This window comes from Galleria mellonella, unplaced genomic scaffold (assembly GCF_026898425.1).
Source record: "Galleria mellonella isolate WM207_F2 unplaced genomic scaffold, CSIRO_AGI_GalMel_v1 utg28, whole genome shotgun sequence".
Classification (NCBI taxonomy): Eukaryota; Metazoa; Arthropoda; class Insecta; order Lepidoptera; family Pyralidae; genus Galleria; species Galleria mellonella.
Window position 1 is genome coordinate 6,489,785 of NW_026442064.1, and position 28,000 is coordinate 6,517,784.

Sequence of the window (28,000 nt, forward strand, 5' to 3'; positions counted from 1 at the left end):
GTACACTTACTTTCAATCTCCATGTAAAAAGCCTACGACTACTTACCTACTTATCTATCTAATAAATTATGAATATGCTATCTTTTGTTCTTCTCGCATCAGTGATTTCAATGTGAAGTGACAAGTGACAACCAAAGTTAAATACTTATTTGTTATTTAAATTTTATTATTGAATTGCGGCTGCAGTAAACAATATTTTCATGACTAATATGATAACAATTACCCGTGTAATTGCATTTGTATGGAAAATATAAATATCAGTAAATATAGTCACGTACTGCTGAGATTATGGTATAGTTTTGTGTGGGTCATGTGGTATATCACAGTCGTATGCTATCTATTTCTACAACGCAGCTGCAATACGTGTTTTGATGCCTTTATGCAACACAAACTTAGGCCAATATTCTGGCCTGTGTTTTACACGCAGTGTAAGACTCAGTAGGCAGTTTTTCACTAAAATCATAATTGTCTCCATCTACTTGCAATAAAAAGGCAAAGCAATAGTTGTCGGGGGAAGAAATCGTTAGTAACGGAGACTTCTTTTGGAAGGTTATATTGTTGGACTAGGTCACATCTCATTACTAACAATATACCCGCTCATTCCCAACTATAAACTATCGTGATTAATTTTTTAATTGGTCACTTGTACTCCGCCAATATGTAGCGGTAGTACAGTCGGTATTCCACTATCATTCATTAAAACATATTCTTTGTGTGTGTGCGCGACGTCCGTGCATCCCCTAGCGAAGATTTACCTCGTGGTTAATATTTAGTTCTTGACGTTGAACCTGAAGTTGACCTGACCCATTCTTATCGTTTCATCCTCCACCCGTGTGCCCTTTCCGGCTAAAAAACCTGCAACAGCCTGCAATGACTAAGTCACCCCAAAAACGACCGCTAGCACCATAGACTGGACAACTCGATTCTGTCACTACTCAAGCGGTTTGCTTTTACTAAGTATATTTAGTAAACAATCTTGGCACATGTTTTTATCGATACTGGGTACTCAAAGACAAGATTAATAAAAAAAAAATCTTAGATAATTGCCACGAATGAACACGGTATGTAGGTCACTCTGCAAAAAATCATCTTCAATCGTGAACTCGTATAAGTATCATGTACAATAAAATATCTCTCACTTGTACATAATGTACTAATATTATAAATGTGAAAGTGAATTTGTTTGTTTCTTCGTTACCTCTTAACGCCTAAACAGTTTAACCAATTACTACTTAATTTGTTGTACAGATACTATACGGAATGGATAAGCATATAGAATATTTTTTTATCCTAGTCAGTGAAACTGTCGAAGTCATGCAAAGTTACGTGTAAATGCTAGTTGAAAATATTTTAATCGGGAACGCGGGTTAGCGAGTATACAAGCAAATTTTGTTTCGCAATAAAAAGTTTTTGCCACACAACAGCGTCATCATAGTGCTGATATTGTATAAAAATATTGGGGACAGTATATAACAAATAATTTTTCCTACGTGCTTCAAACAAAATGATTGATTGCACATTATGTGTATTCCGATTTGAACAATTATTTCACTGCTGTATTGAAATAATTATATATAATATGTACACTATGGTACCAACCATTGAAAATAAATTTGCATTTGTAGACGTAAAACATTTCGAATATGTAGGTTGATATGGACTTACTCATATACTCTTAATGTTTTACGTTGTATATCGTGAATATGTTTTATATATGTCCTGTGATGTTTATTTATTATTTTTAAAGATATGGGTATTTAATTACAGGATATTTTGTACAGTATCGTTTAGTTTCAAACTAAGTAAAGCTTTTTTTACTGCTGAATATAGAATGGTAACCCCACCTTCGTGGGGGGAAGAGATTATTAATGATAGAGAAACCACAGTGCTATTTTTTTTTTTGATGGGTGAAAATGGTATGGTAACCCCCGCCTGCGCTAACGGGATACGCTGGCGGAGCACCAGTGAAGGGTGATAGATGAGAATGAAAACAGGCCAGTTAGCCCATCATGATGAATTCAACAGGAATTAACCATGAAAGTTTCCAGAGGGAACCGCGAGGAGGTCGACCTGGTTGGGTATATTGCTAGCAATGCGATTCTCAGTCTCCATTACTAACAATCCCTTTCCCCCCTCAGTAGACAGTTAACTGTTGACGTGATGATGATGATGATGATAATGATGACACTAGTAGGTTATAATCAACATAACACAGGACACTTAATATGTATATTTATTCACGCAGTCGTACCCGCGGAAAACAGCTAGTTGATCATATATCTACATAGTTAAAAAATTTTTATTTCCCAAACACGCTTGGATTGTGTGCATATCGGGTAGTTCTGAGAATCGGCCAACATCTATTTTTCATACCCCCCCAATGATAAGGGTGACCCACCCCTCGTTTATTTTTATTTTTATGACTATTTTTTTTTATTTTTGTTTTATTATAATTTAGCATTGAAAAATACAACTTCAAATTTGTAGTACGATAAATTTTCATGTTTTCATATAGTTCTCGAAATTATATATATGGTAAAACAATGTTTGCCGAATCAGCTAGTATGTATATATATATATATATATATATATATATATATATATATATATATATATATATATATATATATATATATATTCTGATGCGTTTGTCTAAAATGACACCTTGCCATTGCGTCACTAGCTACGGATCTACGAAAGAAAGTTCTTTAGTTGCATATAATTTTAATTAATGATACCGTTCTATAAGTGTTTAAACAAAAAAAAAAATCAAACTTGTTCTATAACATATGCAGATTGCTGTTACAAATTCTTTCTATAATTTTTTTTATTAGGAATCACGTTTTACATAAAAATGTAATCCAATTTTTATCTGATTCACGGACCTGTCGTATAATTTTTTTTACCTCGGAATTGTTTGTCATTATCAATCCAGTTTAGATTGATTTAGCAATCGCTTATTAGTATCATGGACTTTGTTACAAGGCTGGTTGACACTGATACAGTAATTAGTAATCTCGCACCTCAAGTATCCCATGCAAGGTTTGTTGAGAAGGTCGCATTGACGAATTTTGACGGCTTCTAATTTAGTATTCTGTGTGTAGGAAACCATTGCACTGTACATGTGGGTTCGATTGTGCGTTAACCGATTCCGTAACCTCTGAACGGCTCATGTGACTAGTCGGATCACGGCCAGAGTAAAGGAAAAATTCTCCATTCCATAAGGGTATAGGTATGCCATTTTTAGCAAACATATATAGCATAGCCATAAAGAGATCACATATGCCAAAAGTAACTATATCTAATAGGTACTATTAGTATCAAAGAGCATTTTGAAGTTCTGATAAAAAAAGAAATAGGTTTTGTAGAATTTTATTTTTTAAACATTTATTTTCATATAGTTACTAATTTTATACCTATTATTATTTTATATAATTAATTTTATTATACTCAATATTTTATAATTTATGGTATCAAATAATAATTTATTTGCGTGACAAAGCCGCAGTGTGCAGCTAGTTCAGAATATTGCCTGAATAGACTTGACTGACTTTCTAATAGCTAAAACATCGATGCACAATCGGCTCGTAGGTATATAGTTCGATAAAAGTAATAGAAACGATAAGTTCAACATTATAAAAAAAAAATTAATCACAATCCGAAAAATAAAATAATAAACACTTAGGTACATCTTTGCTAACAACGGCATGATAAGTAATCTGGACAGGAAATGTGGAAAACAATAGGTTACAAAACAAAAAAAAAAAGTAATTCTCATAAAACTGGAATTTATTGGCATGTAAAAAACTTTGTGATCGTCATTAACAAACAGGTTTGCATTTTGCCTTGCACAAAAAATTAAGTTACCTACAAACAGTATCAACTCATGAATAAGTAGAAGAAACAGTAATATGAACATTATATCTTGTTAAAAAGCCTGAATATTATTTTTTACTGCCGACCCACCTCGGTCTAACACGGATAGAAAAGTTTATAACTTTTACCTGCAACTTGGTCCGTGACCGTGAACGGTATATGTTCACTGATCAGGACAAAAGTAACCTATAACCTTAGATTATGTAGATAGAGCATCGAGTCTCAAAAACGGGTCAACTTTTTGTCAGCTACTTGTCGAATTAGCTGACTCGTTTTCTTATCTATGTTCTATATACTTACGCGCATAATGTATCTTGACGTATCTATATTTAATTATTTAATAAATAAAATTAGTTTTAACGCATTAAAACCATGCAAAAATTATGAAACAAAATAAATATAGAAGTTATAAAGGAAACACCCATAACTATTAATCACGCGAAATTGTATGAAAAAGTTGACCCGCTTCTCTCGAAGTATTTGTATGGAAACACTCTATCTATATAATCTAAGCCTAACAACCTTCTAACCTTTTCCATCCCATATGGTATATATAGTATGTACCCTATAGGATATACATATACCTATAAACCAAATTTTAATAGTGTTGGTTAAATCATTAAGATGTTAAGGGGTGTAAATGGAACGCACCCGCTTATACTAACGTATACAATGGCAGTACACTACTGAAGGATGAAACGATGCGGATGAAACGATTAGGTCAGTTGGCCCGTCGTGGCAAGTCACTAGAAATTAATCACGATGGTTTCCAGGAGTAACTGCTTGGATATTGTCTTAAAAGAATATATAGCAATATATGGGGATTAACATCCTCATTACTAAGAATTACCTCTCCTGATATAAAAAGAGTCCATAGCCCTCTTCATGGCCCAATCGTCGTATAAAAAAGTGTTGTATAAGGTGGAAAAAAATATTTACCAAGTTTTCTTTTTAATTTAATTTAGAAATCTCATTAAAAGTTTAAAACGGCAGCAATATTTTTATTAACAGAAAGGGCGATTTCGTTTGACGAGATGGTTGTGCGTGCCGACATTACGCCTCGATGTGGTAACACGATAGCATTCTTCCTAGTTTCGCCACAAAACACAATTATTGCATTTGATAACCAATGAAAGAAAGTTTAATATTGCAAACGAGGCCAAATCGAGACGACATTCTTCATTGATTACATTTGAAAACATTATCTATTTATATTTCAAATTATCTTTGGACTTGATGTACTGTGTTTATTGTCCTAATTTCTTATATCTATATTCCGGAGATAAAAATAAGGAAGATATTGTTTTTTTAATTAACAGAAGTGAAATGGTAATCCTGCTTGATCTATTTGATTTCAATCTATTTCGAACTTATTATTTAATATCCTTGTTTTTTTATAAGTTGTTAGTCCAATATGGATACACCGTGCAATATACAAATCGAAAATATTTGGATATAACTCAAGAAAGTTTTAATTATAAAAAATCTGATGGCCTCGCCTACTCTTATATATTTTTATATGTTCTACTACTTTCGGGACTATGAAGGTCTACCATTATTCTTAAGAGGTTATGGAAGCGGACTTCATGTTTACGCCTTTAGAATAAGCGCAAACCTTTTAGATTCACAAATAACAAGTTCATGGTCGTTATTGCTTTTATTACTGAAAATATAATAAGCGAAAATAGATCGAAATATAATAAGCGAAAATATAAGAAGCGTCACTACAACAGCACCACAGAATAACTGCGTAATAGTACAATTTTGTTTTCTCTTATTTCTTTCAGATGGAGGGGGAGTGTTTACAAGCTGGTGTGGCGGGAACTACTAGCATATCTCACACTCTATTATACCATCAACTTATTATATCGATTTGCCCTTACAGAAGAGCAACAGAGGTAAGTTAGCAAGTAACAATAGTTTTACATACTTTATGTAATTTTAGTTATGTATTACTCTTAATTTTAAGATTTATAAACGTTCCACTACTGCGTATGAAGTTCCTTCCATGAAAACAGGTGGTCTACCATGAAATGAAATTCCGAATTTTCGGGCTCGATTTCGGTATAAACAAAAACACGAGTTTTTGTTCGTACCGAAATCGAGCCAGTAAATGGAGCTTAACATTTCGTACATCATAAATCCTATTCTAATAGTCCAGAGGAACGATATTTTAACATTTTTAATAATGTTAAACGGCATGTATTATGTAATTTTAACATCAAAATTCTGTTTCGTTCGTCCCCAAAATTTCGGAAATCATTTCATGGTAAGTCTACAGGATATAACCTGGCGACGTAGGCCAGGTGAATTGGTATAGGGTTTTATTTTGAACTTTTAATCTATTGCACATGTATTGCACGTAATTCCATATCGTCTTTTACGACTTCCAAAGAATGAATATAATATTTTAATTTATTAAACTAATTGGGCAACTGAGGAGTACATACCGACTCGAACATAATAATAGTTTTTGCACAATTAAATAAGCCGCTACTTTATGATACAAAAAGTTTAATTGACGAACACAATCAAATAAATTATATGAATTATAATTGAAAAAAAAATCGTAACGTGTGTTTACAGTCCATAAATTCCTCAGATCAAACACTAATGCGAAATTAAATCACGCTCAACGTTATTGGAAAATTATACACAATAGATTAATTCGCAGTTAGTAATTTTCTTAATTCACAACAGATTGGTTTGGGAGTAATATACCAAACAACGAGATAGCTTGCTCGAAAACTGTCCCATCGGGAATAAACATTGATTTTCTATATCTATAAGATATATTTGTATCTACAAAAGATAAATTAAATCAGAAATTTAGACTTTACCACAAGGAGATTTTGCTTGAACATCTCTGTCCCACTCATATTATTACACTAATGTTTGCATGCAAGTGTTTTGGTTTAAAGGATGGTGTACGAGAGTGATAATAGAATCTCAAGTACTCAGAATTGTATTGTCTTGTGTTACTGTATTCTAGTAATTCTTAATACCCTTTTTGAAAAGATCTTAAAGTGATATAAAAAGAAAGGGAAAAATGAAAAATAAAGAGGGGTATATTTAAAAATAAGTTGGAAAATCGCTTTATTAATTGTATTAAAATGCTTTTCAATGTTAGAAACATTACAGTTTATGCTAATCTTCAGTATTGAGTGCCGTGAAATCCGATTTGGCAAAATCCATCGACATTGTTTGAAAGAATGTCAATGTTATTGTATTAGTGACCTTAAATTATTAACAGTACAGCACATAACAACTACTTAAATACTGTAATATAATAGAAATTATCTATTATATTTATGTGTATTTTTACATAATATGATAATTACAAATGGGATGCGTAATGAGACATAGAAAGATGGCGACGTAGCACAAGCAAAAAATGGTGCGATGAATTCAATTAAGTATTCCGGATTAGATCACAAACGTCACCACAGAGAAGCAGCAAAAAGCAATTATTCGTATATTACGAGAGGTATTATATGATCACTCAATCGTCAGACCTTCACTTCATGCTATAGCTACACCATAGACAACATAATATGCTACACTAATCGTGAAGATGATGGAGAATATCTGCGATTTATGTTGCGGAATTGTTCATAACAGAAACTAACGACATCCATCGAGTTCCTCCTGGAAACTATAATGATTATTTTTTGTTAAATTCGTTAAGATGGGTTAACTAACCTCATTTCAATTCTTATTAGTGCCCGGTCAGCATATATTGAAAGGGCAGGTGGGGATTACCATTCTATTATAATTATATTAAAAAAAAGTCTCCGCTAAGAGTCGTGAAGATTTTAGTTCTTCTCAAGTGAAGCCAAAAATATTACAAAGGATTTACGGTCGCGACACATACTTATGTTATCTTCACAATACCCGAGCGCTATACTTGTCTGTTAATTAATTACTTCCACTTTGTTTATAGCAACAGCCCATTCTGACAACGCATACCCGCGTCCGGGGGTAGTCCGGGGGTTCCAAGATCTAATTCCGACCTAAACCTCTAATTTTTAAAATATTATGTTATTATTAAAGTCTATTCTTACTTACTTACTTACTCGCGATTTTATAACGGATTTATTTTCATAAATCACGTGTTTTAATTATATATTAATATAATCCTAGTCGAAATTTACATAAATGTTTTATAAAATAATGCATCCATCATGGACTGCAGTTTTTAACATAATACACGGTAGACCTCAGTAATGGCAATGAATGAAGTACACCATAGTTGGAAGTCAAATTGCGTTAAGCGTGTATTTAGGTAATTGACGTATAGCTCGAAACAGCAAAACTAGATGAATTGAAATTTTATTAAAGCAAGCCGAACTGAATACTGATAGATTTGATGTGCTGTCAACTAGTATTCTATTCTCAATAGAATGAAAAATTGTCATGAATACCTCCTGAATCTTATTTGTACCATATTATGATAACTGTATGTGTTACTCGCTATATCGGACATAGCAACTTGTAACACAGGTTTAGTTCAAGCTCCAAGCTTCCACGAATAAAGCTGTTTTTTGTCTTTCATTTAAGTAGTATGACTCTTGGTTTTAGATGTAACTTCGTACACTGAAAAATTAATGATAAAAATTAATATATTGCTGGCTCCAACTTGCTGGAGTTTCGTCAGGTGACCACAGAGTATTTGTGTTCAGACGTTTTTTTGTTTGAGTTAAATCTTTTTATATTATTTTTGTTATTTTTTGTGTAATATTCCTTTTTATATGTAATTGTACTCATGCTTTCCTGGGTGAGCGTATTGGAAGACTGTAAGGCTCACCCAATGGATTTAATAAATAAATAAATTAATAAATTAATCATTGTTATCTTCATTGTTTACGATTTTTAGTGTTAGTTGTAATTTATAAGTGCACTTGAGATGTGTGCCTATAAATCAATCACAGATCAAATTTTTTATCTGTATTCATAACTAAAACGGAACTTAATTTTATTTTCAGTTCCTAACAATTTATAATTACTTATGTATGTATAAGTATAACTATCTAGTAAACATTATCCGCCTAACCATAAAAGCATAACGTCTATTTATGATTGAACAAAAGAAAACTTCTTATTAAAAATATAAAATGGTTTAAGTAATAAATTGTATTATAATTAATCTATTTGGCACATAAAATTACAAATAAACATTATTCACCGACCAAACAATGTTTTAATAAACAGCATTTTAAAGTATTTTTGTGGTTACACCGTATTATTCTTTTAATAGTATAAAATCATATTATCTTTTATTTCTGTATGGGATCAGCAAAGCCATTGCACGTCGACCCATTGGGATCTTTTGTGCTTCCTCCTATCTTATACTATTGTTTTATTAATCCTATGTATTCCATTTACGATATCCCGCGATTTAAGATATCTATAGTCTCGAACTTTGGATAAGCCGTTCTCCGTAGACTCGTACGCATACTTGCCAACAAAGCACAGTTGTATATCTAATCAGAACTTCCATGGATCCCTTACAGCACAATCATATACATACCATACATGTCCGAATATATACTCATCTTGTATAGTATATATCTTACTGGCATATGTCCAGTTAAGGCACCCATTATGAGTCTTGCCTGTTGTCTGCCACCATTATAGATGAGCTTATACTATCCCTCAGCCATGTCGATTAAGTACTTTTTATAATGCCTGAGACCCTTCAAAGTTCTTTTGCTGTTTTAGCATACTCTTCAAAAGCATAGTTAACGACACTTACACAAGTGCGACATATTGTACAGAAACTATAATTTTTTATTCTGATCTTCTAGCCAACTCATCGGCCTTTTCATTACTTTTAATGTCCAAGGATCCATACCAAACTAAACCTATTGTGCCTACCCAAATTATTTAGGTTTTGAATAGTATGTATTAAAGTTAACTTTGAATTCACTCTTGTTAATACAAATGCATTGATAGTCGCTTAACTGTCACTTAATATATAGATATTTTTGTTTTTCAAATCAAATCCAAATTCATATACGCACAGGTGGCAGCGTACATTTCTGTTTGGAAAATAGAAGAGTATTTCCCTGCGCTTTAACTTATTTCACTTACGCATGAAAAGATACCAGCTCCAATACCTTTTGCTATTTTGGAGCTATCCATATCAATATAGGTTAGTCTCTATAAGAGATGGTGGGTCATGTTTCCACTCTTCTGTCTGTGGTATATAAAATTTAAAGTTCCTTTTGAAAATTTACTTTAATGTTATTTTATCACACTTCATATCCATGTACGTGTTCAAGTCTTCATCGACTTCCATTTTTGTGTGATTTGGAAGTGGCATAATATTTTTCAAAATTCTGCCTTCTGCTATATATGAAACTCCTTTCTTACCTCCTTTTCAATCATTATATGCAGTGGAAGTAGATTCAATATAATATCCATCGCTGCTATTGGTGTGCTCTTAATAAAACGATATTATATTATTAGGTATTTTTAATTTTTGATAAACTTTGAAACCTTATATTTTGCTCACGTGACATTGCTTATTAGATATGAATCTTATTTGATTGAATACTAGTTACCAGCAGTAAAATTAGTTTAGTAAAGATTTTCTTTGGGATGTGCTGTATACAAGTGATCTGCATACATATCTCTGACTTGCTCATGTTATTGTCGCAAATCATCTGTGCGTGTATGGCTGTGTATTTAAAGGATGGAAGTGAAATTGCAACTACATATGAAGACGACAAAGCCGTGAACTGAATTCATGAATAATATATAGGACTCAATTGGAGCCCTATATAATAACATATAGGGCTCCTATTCAAAGTCGTCCTCTGGTAAATGTTGATATATAGATATATGAACTTTCATATAGATACGGGTTGTAAAATAAATCCATCAATTCGATTGTAATTTATATTAGTCAATCATTTAGGTATCGACTGTCATTTACATGGAAATAAATTGTTACTTCAAAGGTTTATGGTAAATTTTTAATTTGATATTTTTGATTGTTTTTATTGAGGCTTCACGTTTGCAACGGCCATCAAAATAAATAAGTCGTAATCATAAAACTATTCATACGTGCTAATCTAAAAGAATAACAGAAGGACACAAGGAAAATCACTGCTTGCATATCGCATAATGAATGACAATAATAATTCCTAGGATTATTAGATTTACAAAGAACGCCTTGCTAAACTTTTCAAACAAGGCTGACCTTGCAGTTTGCATGCTCCATTTTTCCTCCAGAAGGCTATAAATACTACTCTATTATTGATTGTATTGCATTTGTAGTACTTTATATAGCAGTCACAATCATTTAAATCACATACACTTATGACTTCGAACATAATTGACAATAAAACAAAATTTATTTGCAGTCAGCTTTATGTGTTTAGATATTGTAAGTTGTATTGATGTTTTTATGTGCATGATGTTGTATGGGCGTTCAAACTTTATCTACAGCAGACAGTATGGTCGCATCGCGAAGAAGAATTAGTTTTATTTGCTATGTACAAAGAAATACTCCAAATAAAACCTTATAAAAGCATACTTTAAAGTTTTATTTTGCCTGGCCAGCATTATTAAAATCCTTTTTTACGGGTAGTGGAATGTTATAGGGTTGTTATAATGATCACAATAGATCCAGTCTATGACCTATTAACGTCTTATATGGTACGAGAAAATAACGAGAAACTTACTTTTGCCATGCTGGAATTTTATTTCAAGTTTTCATTCTCTTGCACAAACTAGCATATTGTGAATTTTTTTAAGAATTAGATTGTTTTTTATTCAGGTATACTGTTTTTCAGTTCCCTCTTATGACCTCCTGAAGATAAAGTGCAGTCGTTGCATTCTTAGTGCGCTGTCAAACAGTACATAATTTGTATCTACATGTACATATTTACCCGATTAACTATAAAACGTCAAACCTCTCATAAACCTGTTTTAGCTATTGAACTGTCTTGTCTCTTTCTTTTACACTTAGTTCCCAATTTGAAAGAAAGGAACAAAACAGTCTAATGGTTACAGTAGATTATTAAAAGATTTTATTTTTTATTAACTCCTTTATTAGATTGTAATTGTATTGATGCAGATTGCTTATTCGTTCAAAATTCCTCTCCGCTTAAACTAGCAAAATAATACTTACTCATGATCTATGATGATACTAAAAGTTATGAAAAAAGATATTAAATAATGTTTATTGTATGTTATATCGAAAAATCATGTAAAGATAGAGTGAGAAACAGTGTGATTATGCACGCTGTGATTATAGGATAAGAGAAGGATAATCCACCATTCTTTAATCCACATTAAGAAAAGTGTGGACTGAAAGACGAATTAGTGACAAAAATCGAAAATAGGATTGTTGCGTTGGTTTGGCAATTTGGAGGGGGTGGATGAAAAAAGAATTACGAAAGAAATTTTTTGATCAAGAATAAATGGCGATGCCGGCAGGGAGTGCCCTAGACGGATATATATCCACCTATAGACGACGTGCTGACGAAGGGTCAAATTATAAGTACCCGTAACCGGCGAACGTGTTTGCAAAGTTTGATGAATGTGGAGGAAGCGAAAACGGCTTGTTTGAATCTAAGCATTTGACGTTCCATTATTTCTGCCTATCTGCATGGCTACTTTTTTTTAATGGATGATAATGGAATAGCGCCGCCTGCGCTTGACACTTATAGAGGACCAGTGAGGGATGATAGGTGTGGATGAAAGCAGGTCAGTTGGCCCATAGTGTTGAATTCATACAAAAACAATCAAGATTGTTTGCAGGGGGATCCACGTAGAGGTCGATCTGATAAGGTATATTGTTAGCAATGGGGTCTCTAGTCCTATTACTAATAATTCATTTTCCCCACCTGCATGCCTACTATACTTACCGCTTAATGGGAGACAGCTGTATCAGATATCTATGTATCATGTAGAAGATGTTTTTTGGTTCCAATCTTTCGGCCTGTTATGAAAAAGTGTCTAAAGAAACAATACCTTAATTTAAGAGACCTAAACTCTTAATAAAGACATATTAGCTGTACTTACTTCTTGTCGATAAAGACAACTGCCCAGTAGTAGCCATTTATACCTATTAAAGTGTACCTACTTTATGTAAAACCTCGTTAAGAAAGAATTTCGTTATTCTCTTATCATCTTGGAATGTTGCGTCCGTCGACAGGCATAGTGTTAAATAGTCACGTTTAGTATGTCAAGTATTGCCTTCATACTGATAGAACAGGTGGGACATTTACTAATCACAAAACGATTTATTTCATATAAACTACTTATGAAACCATGTTTGCACGTAACTGGTCTAAGTATTTTATAATGGGAATCCGTACTGTCCCTAATAATTAATATCATAAATATGGCATGCAGTTTGTTTATTTCTTACCCCTTGAAACTTTAAGACTCAATCTTGAACTTTGATATATATACGTAGCATGGTAAAAGATGGAGTAGGATGCAAAAAGACATAGGTTAATTCCCGGTCACGCGGACGAAGTTGCGGTAAGACACTAGTATCTAATTATATTATCATCATTATATCAGCCGTTAACTGTACACTGCTGGACATAGGCCTCCTCTTTGGGGAATATAGCCAGTAATTGCCACACTTGGCAAGTGGCTTGACAACCGCAGTTAGCGTTTAATGTTTTAAAAAGGAACGCTGCTGCCCATCCTTCGACAATTAATTTTCCTCAAACCACACCCACGAGAAAGAATGGAGTGGTCTATTCAATGTCGGAACTTGCCATGTTATAAAAATTTTATAGGCATTTTAATGGTTCAACTATTCGTCATGAAATTTGAAATGCACGTAGAAACACGAATGAAGAGGGACATAAGCAATTTTTTATTATAATCGATCAATAAATCTCTTACATGTAGATAAAGTTGTGGTTAAAAACTTGTATTATCATTATTATATTCATAGGTAACTATAAATTTCCTTCTGGTGTCGATAAAAGTTATTTTAAAGGGAAAAGATACATGAGTATTATTACATTCCATACCGAACTATACATACATTATAAACAGTCATATGTTGGCCAAATAAGCGAGGTGCTGAAAAAGGACTAAATTAAAAGTCCCCATAACCGGCGAGTGTGTATGAAAATTTTGATGAACGTAAAGAAAGCGAAAGAGATCTGTTTAAATCGAAGCATTTGGCGTTTCATTGTTTCTGACTAAGCTAATGGGAGACAGATATGACAGATATATATATATATATATATATAAATTTTTGCTATCAGTGCGCGATGACCCCTACACAAATATCGTTCATTTTTTACTTACCGTTCGGTACTACAACCTGTTTACTGAGCATGTTTTTGTTATGTGTTCACTGCACAGCCCATCGCTATTTGTGTAGAGGTGATATCATCTTCATTTCGTAGCATCGATCATCATTAACTAGATTTTCAATTACCTGATAAATCTAAGTAAATAATGACCCAAAGTTGATCAGGATGTACCAACCATAAGTGTTACAATAGGAACTTTTAAACACGGAATCTAATAAACAAAAATTGCCCGTTTGAACATTTGGTAAATGTATTAGTGAAAATATTTTTTCCCAGAGAGGGTTGACGTCAGGCAGGCGGCCGGTCGTAAAACTATAAGCCAAATTTTTTTGTAATATAGACAAAAAACATATTACGCCGACGTCAAATAATGATTGGGATAAGAGTAGGAAGATGATGATAATTAGTGAAAATATTCCATAATAATGAAATGAAAAAGCACGCATTTAAGTTCTATTTTAGTAAAAACATTGTGTAGGACATCTTAGATTAAGTAAAAAAAGAAATCCTTCGGTTTGATACCTGCTGCTGAATTTCACTATCGTTCAACCTGCACAAACTAAAGTTCCATCGCGACTAACTAAATGAGTGGCGATCTTCCATTGCACATTTTTCAAGACTATTTCTTCCACGTATAACCAAAATTTGGTATCAACTCCCAATACCTTCAGGGAGGAAAGGGGTTGTTAGCAATGGAGTTTGACGTCCCTATTAGGTCGAACTCCACGTCGTTCCCCCTGGAAACCATCGTGAACAATTCTTGTTAAATTTGTCACGATGAGCTGACTGACCTGCTTCTTCCTCACCTATCATCCTTCAATGATGCCCCGCCGGTGTATACCGATAGCGCGGGTAGGGTTACCATGTCATTATCACCCATTAAAAAAATACTCCCAATACCTATATTTCTGGACCGATATGACATCGTAACTTTTAAAAAATACTATATTCCTTTTTAAAGACTGGCAGCACACCTACAATTCCGGTGTTACGAGTGCTCATGAGCGACGATAGTCACCTACCATCAGATGAGCCGCACGCTTATTTACCCCCTGTGTTGTAAAAAAAGTGCATTTCGGTGCTGCTTTTGTGAAAATATTGTGTAAGAACGCTATAAGCGAAAGAGCTCCCATATGAGTATTTGGATGCTGTTTTAGTAGGTACGTAATATAATATACCAGATATCACTTATATATATAACACAGAATTTTTTGTTCTTGTTACTACTATATTAATTCGTTCTTTGTTGAATTTTTCTATACGAGTATATCCTTTTTAATGATTTTGTTTTCTTTCCTTATCTATAAGAATGATTTCCTTTACGTTTAGGCAGGAGGGAAAGCCTATTACTTACGTTTTCTGTGTTGAATACTGAAATTAAACAACAAACCAATTGTTTGTGCAAATGTCAGTAGCAACTTGTAATCGTGTACAAAGGAAATCCCGGTTTCACGTTTGTCATATCATTTGTTAAAGTGATTTCCGGCATATTGAATGGAAGATGTACCGCATTTTCCTGGGCTTACATTATTTTGTTTGCTTTTTGACGCATATGATGACCAATGCAAAAGTATATTTCCTGAACTCACATCGATGTTATTGACATTTTAATTTGCAATTTTAAATTGAAGTCCGTTGAACGACGCTGGCAGACAGCGTATACTGAGCGACATACATATTGTTCCCTTTGTTAAACTCTCAAACTGTTTCTTTGTACTCTCACAATTCCAACTAGGTAGCCATTAATATGTTTATAAATTAATTACGTACATTGATATAATATCTTAATGAGTTTTTAAAAACCAAAGATGTAGATAATGTGACGTATATGTGTTGACTTATAAAACCCCTAAAGTTGTGTTAAACATTATGACAGTTAAAATTTATATGCGATGATGGGAAACACCGTTAACAACCCAAGTTATTTAAAAATGTAGAGAATTGTCACGCTTCAGTTATCGCAGAATACGTAGCTACATTGATTGAAGTCTCCATCACTTTGTCCGCGACAATTACTAACCTATAATAAAAGGACATAGGCTAATATATTTTTAACAAATAATATTTTGATATTTTTTATACAAAACGAATATTTATACGAAACAGTATACTCTGTTATGTCCGTGGTACTATTTATGTCTATAGGCGACGGTTACCACTTTCCGTCCGGTTGGCTATCAGCTCGTTTGCATGAAAAAAAAAATATAAAAAATAACTTAGATTTTAACAATACATTTAGTATTGTAATTAAAGGATCATTCATCTGTAGCTAACGGTAAATTCTCTTACATTATTACTATGCAATAAGACAAGACCGTGTTCTTTAGATGCGATAAGGAAAGATTTTTCACTATAGTCATAATTATTTAGATTATAATTAATACATAATATATCCTTATCGTCATCTCCATCAAACTATGTAGGTTTCTGTATCATTTTGTAATCTTATACGCTTTCCGCATGCAAGACTTGATACCCATCCAGTGATTTCCTCTATATTTTCCTCTCAAATCTGCCACAATTTAAAAATATTTTTCTAAACTACCCTGCTGTGTCAATTCAGTTTTCATATACAAGCACTTCTATATGCAGAATATCCATTGATTTCCTTTTATACCAAGTAACAAACTTGTGGACCAGAATTTGCGCAGTATCTGCGTATAAAGCTTACCACAAATTTAATTTAAAGAATTTATATTGGGACTCAATCCAATAGGATTTGTACACACCTCTACCAGCCGAAGTGACAGAAACTCTAGGAGAGTGAAGACTGTCACGTTTAAGACTTTTGTTACAATATCTCCGAAAGGAAACAGGGAATTGTGAGTAACGGAGACGTATGGTTTTTAAAATATACCTTGAATATAGGTTGAAATCCACGCGGTTCCCTCTGAAAACTATTGTGGTTAATTCCTGGTGAACTGTTGTATCTCATAAGACAAGATATTCTCGTTTGAGAACCAGGCAACAAATATGATTGTGTGATTAAAATCCATAACGATAGCCTAATATTTTGTATAAGCGCAAGGCCTGTCATTTGTATATATATATCATTTGTATCAAAAAACTGTCATGTTCACAATCTCAATACAAGACATAAGTATATATAAGTTAAATGTTCTAAAGAATCGTTTAAAAAAAAATAAGTCTATTGTGGGAACGGGCATTAAAATTTATAATAAGGTTATGAAATGTACATTGAATCTACTATTCTCAAAATTTAAAAGACTTATTAAGAAAAATTTAATGTATAACACACTAAACGTTTCTTACAAGACAAACATACCCAGTTCTAAATGGTCATGCATGAGATATGTATTATCTATATTACAAATCAAGTCTGGCATATATCTGAAAATATTAAAAATATTTTATTTTTTAGTTATAGTTCAATATAATATTTACAATAATGTATTACTTATAATAATTCGTCTAATAATTTAAATACCTCTTGTACTGTATTTTAGTATGTCTTGACATATAATTATATGGTAATCGTAAAATCAACTTTTGTTGAATAAAGCAATAGTTTAAATTTTTACCCGTTCTTCTCAGCTGAAATTATAATCCAAATGGTCGATAAGATCATAAATAAGGACTTTTTTAAAATGCTTATAATTAAGTTTACTTGAATAAAAAATATTCTTATTCTTAATGAACTGTTTTCGTTATTATTTATCATTCCTCATTGGTCTCTGGCCAGTTTAAACACAGATGAGGTTACTATTCCATTTCCATCCATTTAAAATCTCCGATATATAATATTCATATTTTTTAACAGGATATTCGAGAAAGTACGGCAATACTTCGGTGCGCAGAGCGAGTCAATCCCGATGTCGTTCGTGCTGGGTTTCTATGTAAGCCTCGTGGTGAAAAGATGGTGGGAACAGTACAAATTACTGCCCTGGCCAGACACTCTTGCGCTCTTCATCTCTGCCGGGATCCCTGGAGCGGTCAGTAAAGTAAAGACAAGTTCAATATATTATATTACTATCTCTTTTTCTCTTCACTCTTTCACAAGTACAATTTTATATGGTTTAAAATACATACATGCATATCACTAAATGATACGCTATCCAGACTAAAACACTATATTCGTTAGAATGCTATTGTTCGCTTGGAAATTATTGCATTGGCTTATATACATTTAACATAGCTGGTAGTTAATATTGGAAAATTATTTTGTAAGTAAATTTACAATACGGCTTCTACGTCAATCACTTAAAGTTGGTACAAAGTTTAGCCGTTTTTGTTAATTTTATTTAAATTTAAAATGGCCTAACAACATTTACTAATTTATCTATTGAAATATATTTAATTGCCCAATGCATGTTTATCACTTCGTCACTTCAGATTTGCTGCCCCTAATTCATTTTTTTTTTTTTATAATTGTCAAGATAAGGTTTGGAAGAAAGCAGAATCTGAAAAATCATACGGATATTTGAATAATTATCTTCATTATTACATTTATAATTGTAGTGGATTAAAAACTGAACTACTTTGTTTTTGGTAAATTCCTGTCACACTCTTATGTATTTATTGTTCTGTAATTATAAGAATTTGTATACAGATTTTTAAAATTTACTTACATTTTTATTTATAAGTTAATTAAGAATGAGACACTTTGCTCTCTATGTATTTTCTGCTAGTTGTTTGAATCCGGTCACAAGAACTGCAACGATAATATGTGATGTGACTCAGTCATTGATACTATTCATACTATCCTTGAACGCTGTAGATTTTAAATTCATTCAACCGTAATATCGTCGAATATTCCACCCACTCTCATAAGTCTGTAGCAGATTTAGCCACCATGGACTATCTTACTAGAAAAGTGGAGACAGGCAGCCTAGGCCCTCTAAATATTAAAAAAAAATCTTTATCTCTATCCGCGTTCTTGGCGCTCTGAAATCAGCAATAGCATAGTACGTGTAGATGCCAGAAGATTGGATTGCCTTCTCTCTTAAGAGCGAAATATAGAAACCAATTAATTAACGAGTCTTGCAATTATTTAACTTCATCGATATTTAAGTAATTTGTTTAAGGCTGGTAATGAGAATTGTAAAGCTAAAAATGTCTATGTTACGTACCTACAATTTTGTATTTATGTACATATATATTTATCAGTGATGATTACAACTTCCCATCCAAAATTGTTTGTTTACGATTGTTTGTTATTTTGAAGTTGTATAAAAATACATATTTACTTCGACCACACTCATGGCATATTACTCTTGACTAATATATATAAACTTTTTAGATTTTGGTGTTGCATAATTTATGTTTTTTTTTTCTATTTATAAATAGCTAGGGATCTACGGATCTACACAGTCCGCTTCCTAATTATTTATCTCCTTAAAATGATTATTTTCAAATATTCGTTTAAAATACATTACTTATTTCTAACTAGACAATTATACTCGTAGTAGATTATTGTCCTCGACAAATAATGTCAACATTTAGGTAAATAACTATACCTCTTAATTGATAATAAATGAGATTTATCTAGAGTATTGGTATTCATACACAAAATTAAAATGTTATTGTTTATATGGTACGTATGCATTAAATTCATTATCTCTATTACAAAGTCTGTAATAATAAACGTTAAATAAATAAATAAAAAATTCACCTGTTTACATACGAGTTTTGAAAAATTCCTTCGAAAGTGGTTATTCAATGATATTATATTATTATTTTTTAAGTTTATAAAGAACCCTGAGAGAAAATATATATTTCAATACATAGAAATTAAGGTTGTGCATCCATCTCTCAGTTTCTATTCTATTCGTGAATTAACAATTATAAGATATTCCTCAAAATAATGATAGCAAAATGTACTGAATAACAAAGTCAAAGGAAAATTCGATTAGTCAACTGAACTGAAGCACGAACAGAGTTGTTAAAAAATCCCGATGAATTTGATGATAAACTTTCCATACTGAAGACGTAATATTATTTTGTTGTATTGTATAGGGGGAGGGGGTTGCTAGTAGTTACTACGCTTGGCAGGCGGCTTGGCAACTGCAGTTTAGCTTTTGGTGATGTTTTAAGAAAGACACTACTGCCCATCTCTCGACCATAAGCTCCTTTAGTCGCCTCTTACGACAATCGTGGGAAAAAAGGGGTTGGTCCATTCTATGTCTGGAGCTACACAAAATCTAAATTACGAATACATTTAACTTATATTATATTTCATACCTTCATATCGCATGACAAATTACCCTTCGTTCCAACCGTCTTTGTTTTGACACAATTCGTTATAATAAATGTATTTAGTACTTTCACGGAAACACGTGATTCGAAACGTGTTTGCACAATTACACAGAACCCATAGATCGCGTATGCTTCTACGTTTTCTCGAAACCCCGAAGTCATTTTCTAAAGGTATGTAATATAGCAAAAGTATTGCGAATCAAAACTTTATGTATAGGTATAAGAATAAATATTTATTGATTATTGACCAAACCATACAAGTGAATATGTTGTTACACAATAACTTTAGAAATTAAAAATAAATACGATATAAGTAAAGGTAGATATATCGGTATAAACCTTATTTCGGATTTATGTAAAGAATTATATAAATTACTATAATGGATCGCCGTGTGAACCCGGCATAGAATAAGCCACTCCTACTGCCACGTGGCATTGGCGTGCATATTATATAGACTGTAACTCCGTCAACTTTTAGAATCGCGATATCTCAGAAATGGTGATTCTCACACAAAAAGTATCAAGACAATTATTGTTGATAATTTTATAATTTACAATTTTTGTCTGATTTATTTTTTTGATTAAACTTACTGTTCACGACAAAAATCCAAAAAAAACTGATAATTTTTACCTTTGACCATAAATAACTTTTTTAGCACACATGGTGACTTTCGGTATTTTATTCTTAGTGGTATAACCAAGGTGTCTACCAATTTTCAGCTCTGTGGGAATTATTGTAATTTAGTGACTATTTTTCTATCTATTTTAACCACATTATACTTTTCTGTGGGTATCGACTGGTAGGCGACTAAGGAAACTTAATGATTGCGGGGTAAGACAGCAATATCCCTTTTAACCCTTACAAGCCTGATTTTTTAAATCAAATTAAAAAATATATAAGTGTACCCTTTAATGTGTTTACTAATGGGGAAAAATAGTAAAAAAAATCAAAACGATATTTATTTAAAAATAAAACATTTGGTATTATTTTTAATACTTTAGGCATTACGGTAATCAAAATATTTAAATTTATTTAGCAATGAAATAATGCAAACCCCGGTATCAAATTTGAAACTTTAGGTATTTAAGGGTTAAAACATCACTAAAAACCTAACTGCTATTGCCAACCCTCTTTTCGAGCGTAGCAACTACTGGCAAATCACTTCTTATGGAGAAGGCTTATGTTAAGCAGTGGCCAGTTAACGTTTAATATAATGATGATATATGTCTATAATGTATATACAACTTATTTTCTATTATTTATTCACTAGGTCCGTTCTTTCGTAAACAATTACATCAGCAATATTTAGTATCTACGGCTGACGAATAGTCATCGTCTATTTGAAAAAATCGAATGAATAATTATTTTCGTATTTTAATAGTACTGCATTCAATAGAACATGATAAATACATGAAACGTTATAAGTTAAAATATTGTAATTTACTCTTGTATCCTTATTATAAACGCGAATAATGTTGCATTTCGCTTCCTGATCGCTTTATAAATGACTCGTGAAAATCGATTGCATTGTATAACTTTACGCCGTCATTATTACTGGTACAATTAGTTCATACATAAAAGGCGTGTGTAGTAAAATAAAAAAAAGAAGTTAGGAATATCATACATTGAGATTGAAGAAATATAATCTATAAATGTTTTTGAATATGCTTAGTTATTTTTAGTTTAGCACAAACTCTAAGCCTAAGTAATATAAAAACCTATTCATCGTTATATGACAAACTCCCCTCCCACCTAATTAAACTGTACAAAAAATGATGAATAAGCAAGTGTGTTACAAGTGTTACAAGAAAATCTTTACTTCTCGTGTGCTTCTAGGCTGTGCAATAAATACTATTCAATTGTGTGCAAGTCATAAAATGACTCATTCATTTCCTCATGCAATTTGTTACGGTGTAACGATTACACGTAAGCATTGATAGGTGTTGATACGGTGCCTGGTGGAGTTCGAATTGCATATAGACATACCTACTTGTAATAAAATCTAAGTCGAAATAACAGAGTCACGAAATCAAGTTTTTGAATAATATATTTTTTACTTTTTTATTTATCCAAATCACAATTGGTTCATCAATCCAATCGTGTACTAATTTTCCAAATTATTATACTTCAAATTATTTACTTAGTGCTGCTTGTTAAAACTTATATCCATAGTGGCATTAATAAAACGTGACGGTCTTCCACTGTGGTTTTTTCAAGGCAATTTCTTCCATCCACAATCACGCTTTGGAATCAACTTTCAGCAGCATTACTTTCGAAACGATACGACATCGTAATCTTCAAGAAAAGAGTATATTCCTTTTTAAAATGCCGGCCTCACATCTGCAATGCCTCTAGTACCATGTAGTAATGCCACTAGAGGGAGACTTTGTACAAAAGTCGATTGCTTGGGTACCTCTGTCCCATTCGTGTTTCAACCGCTAAGCAGTTGTGTTTGCATGGCTGTGTTTCGGTTTGAAGGTTGGGATATGGCGTGAATTTACTTGGTACAGAGGAATAACACCTGAGTCCTCAAGAATGGCAACGCATGGGGGGTATCATAGGCGAAACAGTATACTCTGTTATATCCATAGTACTGCTCATGTCTATAGGCGACGGTTACCATTTTCCATCAGGTGGGCCGTCAGCTTGTTTGCCATTCTAAGTTGTATAAAAAAAAGTAAGGGGTGGCTTATTCTATACCGGGACTATACGGTCATATCATGTTATATATTTAATAAGTTAGATTTACTGACATCATTTAAATTTTTGTGTAAACAATGTATACAATGATACAATGTATGTAATATGTAGCCACGGATGAGACTTTAAACAATAAATAAATTACCGACATCGAACAAAAACGCTAAAAACTCAGCAACTTATTGTCTATTTTCTACCCGGGAATCATAGAAAACTCTGATAAAATAAAAACATCATTACATTTCATTATTTCTATTTAATTTAAGCTGTCTTTAATATTTATTTTAATTTGTAATCAAAAAGAAAAATAAAACCCATTCTGAAGATGCCTCTGATCCTTGCACGCCCGTCAAATTAAAGCGAAGTAACCTGGATGTGTGACAACCCTAATTCGGTTGTTTAATACTTTCAAGGTCACTCAACAGTTACAACCCTAATAATAATTAACATTCTATTGTGTCTATATCTCTTTAAAAATATTAATAAATAAACTAATAAAGAAGTTATTTCTTGAATACCTATAAAATAGTTCGGTTACTATGTTGCAACATCATACCACTTTATCTCTAATAATTTAAAATTGTTTTAACAAAAAAAAAACAAAAAATAACTTTAATTATAACTAAATTAATATGGACCAAAAAGAAATGTAATTTTCAGTAAACATTTCAATAAGAGCAATTAAAAATGGTTCAGAATCGACTAAAATATCGCATCATCACTACATAGTATAAAATAAAGTCGCTGTCGCTGTCTGTCCGTTCATATGTATGCTTAAATCTTTAAAAGTACCAAACGGATTTTGAAGCGGTTTTTTTTTTAATAGATAGAGTGATTCAAGAGGAAGGTTTATATGTATAATAGATATATAATATAGTAGAGAAACATTGATAATTTTAAAGGTTTCTAATGTAATGTCGTAATGTAAAGGGGGGTTGGGGGGGCGCTATTTAGTATCAGCATTGCACCCGTACGAACCCGGGGTCGGTCGCTAGTATTATATACATGTCATTGAATTGAGAATGTATGCCTACAGATATTAAAAATGTTGTAATAAAACACGTAACAAACGAATCCGTAGTGTCGGTTACTGCTAATAATCAGTTTCTTAGTAAATATTTAATACCTATTAGTGTGAAATTAAGATTAACGAAATGTTAATTGCTAGAAACACGTGTTACTAATTATGAACCGAATTAAACAAATCTTTTTAAAATAGAAATAATTCACTGCCGTTTATTATGTAAATATCGTTAAGAAGTTTACATTTTGTTCAGAGCAAAATTTTTAATATTTAGATACAAAATAATTAATATCTTTTATATATTTTATAAACATACTCATATTTAAAATATACTTGCTATATTTTGTTATTTTATGTATAATCTTTTATTTCTTTACATATATTTTTATGTTTTAGATACATATATTTATTATATGTATTTTATTATATTTTAATTACCATCGCGGTAGCTCGTTAACCATCAGTGTGAGTCACTGTCGCATGTTTAACTAAAATAAACCATGATCGTTAATTAAAATATATGACAGACTAATCAAGGTAATAAAATAAATAATTAACCAATTATTGTAGCATCATTAAATACACTTAAAGAATAGGGAACCAAGTTTTGATAAAATTATTACAGTAACACTCTTACAACGAAGTTAGTAACAAATAGTAACATTCATTCGAATATTAGATTTTTGATTTCTATTACTGTTGGACATCAACTGACCGTCAATGGTTGAGTTAATGATTCGTTTTGTTTATATTTTCATTAATTTCTTTTGAAACAGAGTATCAGCATGCATTTTTATTTAAAACGCAGCCAACCATGTCTTTATTGTTTTCTTTGAAATTCATAATTGAATAATATTCTTTACCTCTAGTATTTCCGTTTTTACCTAATTACAGGCTTTATATAATAGAAAAATATAATTCTAATGTGCATATCTGGTATATTATGCGTAGCGAATCCTTGATCTGTGCGAATGAATTCTGTCCTCCATCTAAGTTTCATTTTAGATGCAGTTCCGGATCTCAGAAACAAAAAAAGAAATATTATTATAACACAAGGTAACGCATGATAATGAGGACCATATTATATAATGAATTTAGTAATATTTATGTATACAGTGTTATTGTTTATTTTCATTTTTATGGCCGTGTGGTCTCGGTATAGAATAGGCCAACCCACTAGAAGTAGTAGCCACGCTTGGCAGGCGGATTGGCAACCGCAGTTAGGCGGTTATAATATTTTAAGAGGGACACTGCTGCCTTATCCTTTCACTTTTAAGTTCCCTTTGTTATCTTTTATGATACCCACGAGAAAGGAAGGGGTGGTCTATTCTATACTCGAACCACACGGCAAATTATATATATTTATGCTTTACTTATTATACCTACTAGGCATTCATATAATTTCTCATAGACTATTTTTTGTTGAAACTACTAGTTACAGAATAAATTTCATAGTTTTAAAATAAAAAAAACACGGTAGTAAGTAAATTAACCTCATATGTACGTTATATTTACGTCAACATTTTATGTTCGTACAAACTAATTTCTATCTAATAAAATTTAAACTAAAAAAGAAAACAAATACTTATTTTAATCGTAACACAATAAAATAAAATGAATCCATATCAAGACCAATATAAAAGCTAAAGATTTAAAAAATACATTCAATATTGGCAAAGACATTGAATTATTTATATACAGTGCAACAAAAATACCTACAGCGAACTGCGAACCTTCTTTTTTAAAGTTGCTTAAAAATTCTATTGCATTTAATTCTATTGAGAATGAATTGAAATAACCTAATGCATAAGCAACAAAACGCAAATGAATTGGTGAAAAATAAATGAGAATAGAATAGTTTGAATGTACGGTGCCACTTTCGAAGATGTAGTAGTTCGCTGTTATGCGTCATTGTTGGACTTTGAGACGAAATCTGACCTAACAAATACAATATATTTTGATGAATTGCGATCTACTGATGTTAATAAATGTAAAAAGTAATGATGTTTAGATATTCGCAAAATAGACGATATCCTTTGATTAGTTCTGTGAGGTATTTATTGTTTAATTTAGATCGTCTTGATGAAATCCTACGTAACTTTATCCGCAAAAGTTTTAAATGAATTTATTTCATATGTTTGGTATGACTCCTCCCAACATTTTGAAAACACCTAATTCATAGACACGTATACACTTAGATGGGCATAAGATAGCTTTTTTTTTTTTTATTCTAATACAAATATTTTAAAATATTTAAATTATATTACATCTAAGTGAAGAAATAAGAGCAAGTTGTAGTGATTCGAGCATTATTTCAGAAGATAGGATGACGAAACAAACATAGGTACAATGCGAAAGTGAAAGGATGGGGTCACCATAGTAGACTTAGACAGCCTAGACTAGCATTATCATCGTAGTCAGTCTACGATGTATCAGCGTGTCAGAGTAATGAAGTCACGAATCTCCAACACTGAGACGGATAATGAAAATAATGGTAACTGAAATATAGTTGAAATGTAGATATGTTGATTCTCAGTTCCTCTTGCTTATTCATGAAAGGCGTGAAGGTATATGGGTACATATTTTTGGGGTAGGAATAAAGAGTAGGTACGAACAGAATAAATATGTGTTACGTTATATTTTAAAACAATACAAATATAAAGTATTATATTATTATTATAGATGTCTATGTATTATCCAGACTTTGTTTTAACTGTGTACCAATTATTTAAGTATCCAAAAATCTTTACCAACTTATAAATTCCTAACCATTACCTATATCCTGTGACTAATGTTCAAGAACTACAAGAACAAAGTATTTATCCTTCCTATGTGTTAATCTAGGAGATTATTTATCTACGTACCATTGATTTAAAACCGTTAAACATGTTTGAGTATCAAACATCATCTTTATTACCTTTCACATTTATAATATTAGTAGGAAGTAGTATTAGTAAGAGTTACTACAGATAGATCGTACTAACATACCTAATATTACATCATAACGTAATATCGGCAATATAACATATAATATTACGTTACTATGGTATTGCTCATATCTATTTATGAAGCAGAGAGATACTTTGTAAAAAATCCGTTTGAGTATCTTGATGACAATCATGTTACTGCAGTAAAGCGGTACTTACACGACTGCGTTTCGTTTGCAGGATAGAATATGTCAATGAAATTACAGGTTTCGAAGGCATAAGATGGCATTCCTCAGGAATGGAATCGCATGAGGAGTATTACGGGTATTACAGTAAACTCTATGATGTCCATGGTGCTTCGGGTTTATAGGCATCGGTTACCGCTTTCTATCAGGTGGATCGTCATCTTGTTTGCCATTCTAAATATCATAAAAAAAGTATCACTTTCAATTAAATCAGCCTATTTATATTCGTAATATTATAACAAAAAACAAGAAATACTACAGCAAAACTATTATAATAAATCAATAAAGAATCTTTAATGGGATCACCGACAATGTCCTTTACAAGGCAAGCATGGTGAATGCCTCGCATATCTGTATGTATTAGTTGTGACTTATCTGTTTTTGTTGTTATACTGATACGAATTAACAGTAATTTATTGTTATAGAACTACTTATATTAATTAATTGATAATCAAAATTAATATTTTTACTAACAAATCGAATCTTTCCTCTTTATAATATTATTTTAAACTAACTTTTATTTGTTACCTCGTTCGCGAGACCGGGATTATGTTTAATAATTCTTCCTTTTTAAATAAGTAACCAATATTTTCCAAGAAACGTTCAGACGAGTATTTTCCTTTTAGGAGACCTTCAGCATAAAGTAAATAATAGTACCTTCCTTCAGTTTACTTTACTGGCAATATCTCGATAATTTTTCATTTTAATAATTG

The 28,000-nt window shown here is 31.9% G+C and overlaps 1 protein-coding gene across 3 annotated transcripts in view; it reads left to right on the forward strand.

Annotated features, from left to right (window-relative positions):
- LOC113517864 (bestrophin-4) overlaps positions 1-28,000 on the forward strand; it is a 51,486-nt gene that overhangs the window by 3,660 nt on the left and 19,826 nt on the right. For 2 of the 3 annotated variants that reach the window (XM_052895474.1, XM_026902617.3), the window contains exons 2-3: positions 5,664-5,774; positions 17,956-18,127. In XM_052895474.1, coding sequence (XP_052751434.1) covers positions 5,664-5,774; positions 17,956-18,127 — 283 coding nt within the window. Of the gene's footprint in view, positions 1-5,663; positions 5,775-17,955; positions 18,137-28,000 lie in introns of all 3 variants that reach the window. The other variant, XM_026902609.3, reaches the window with a different exon arrangement.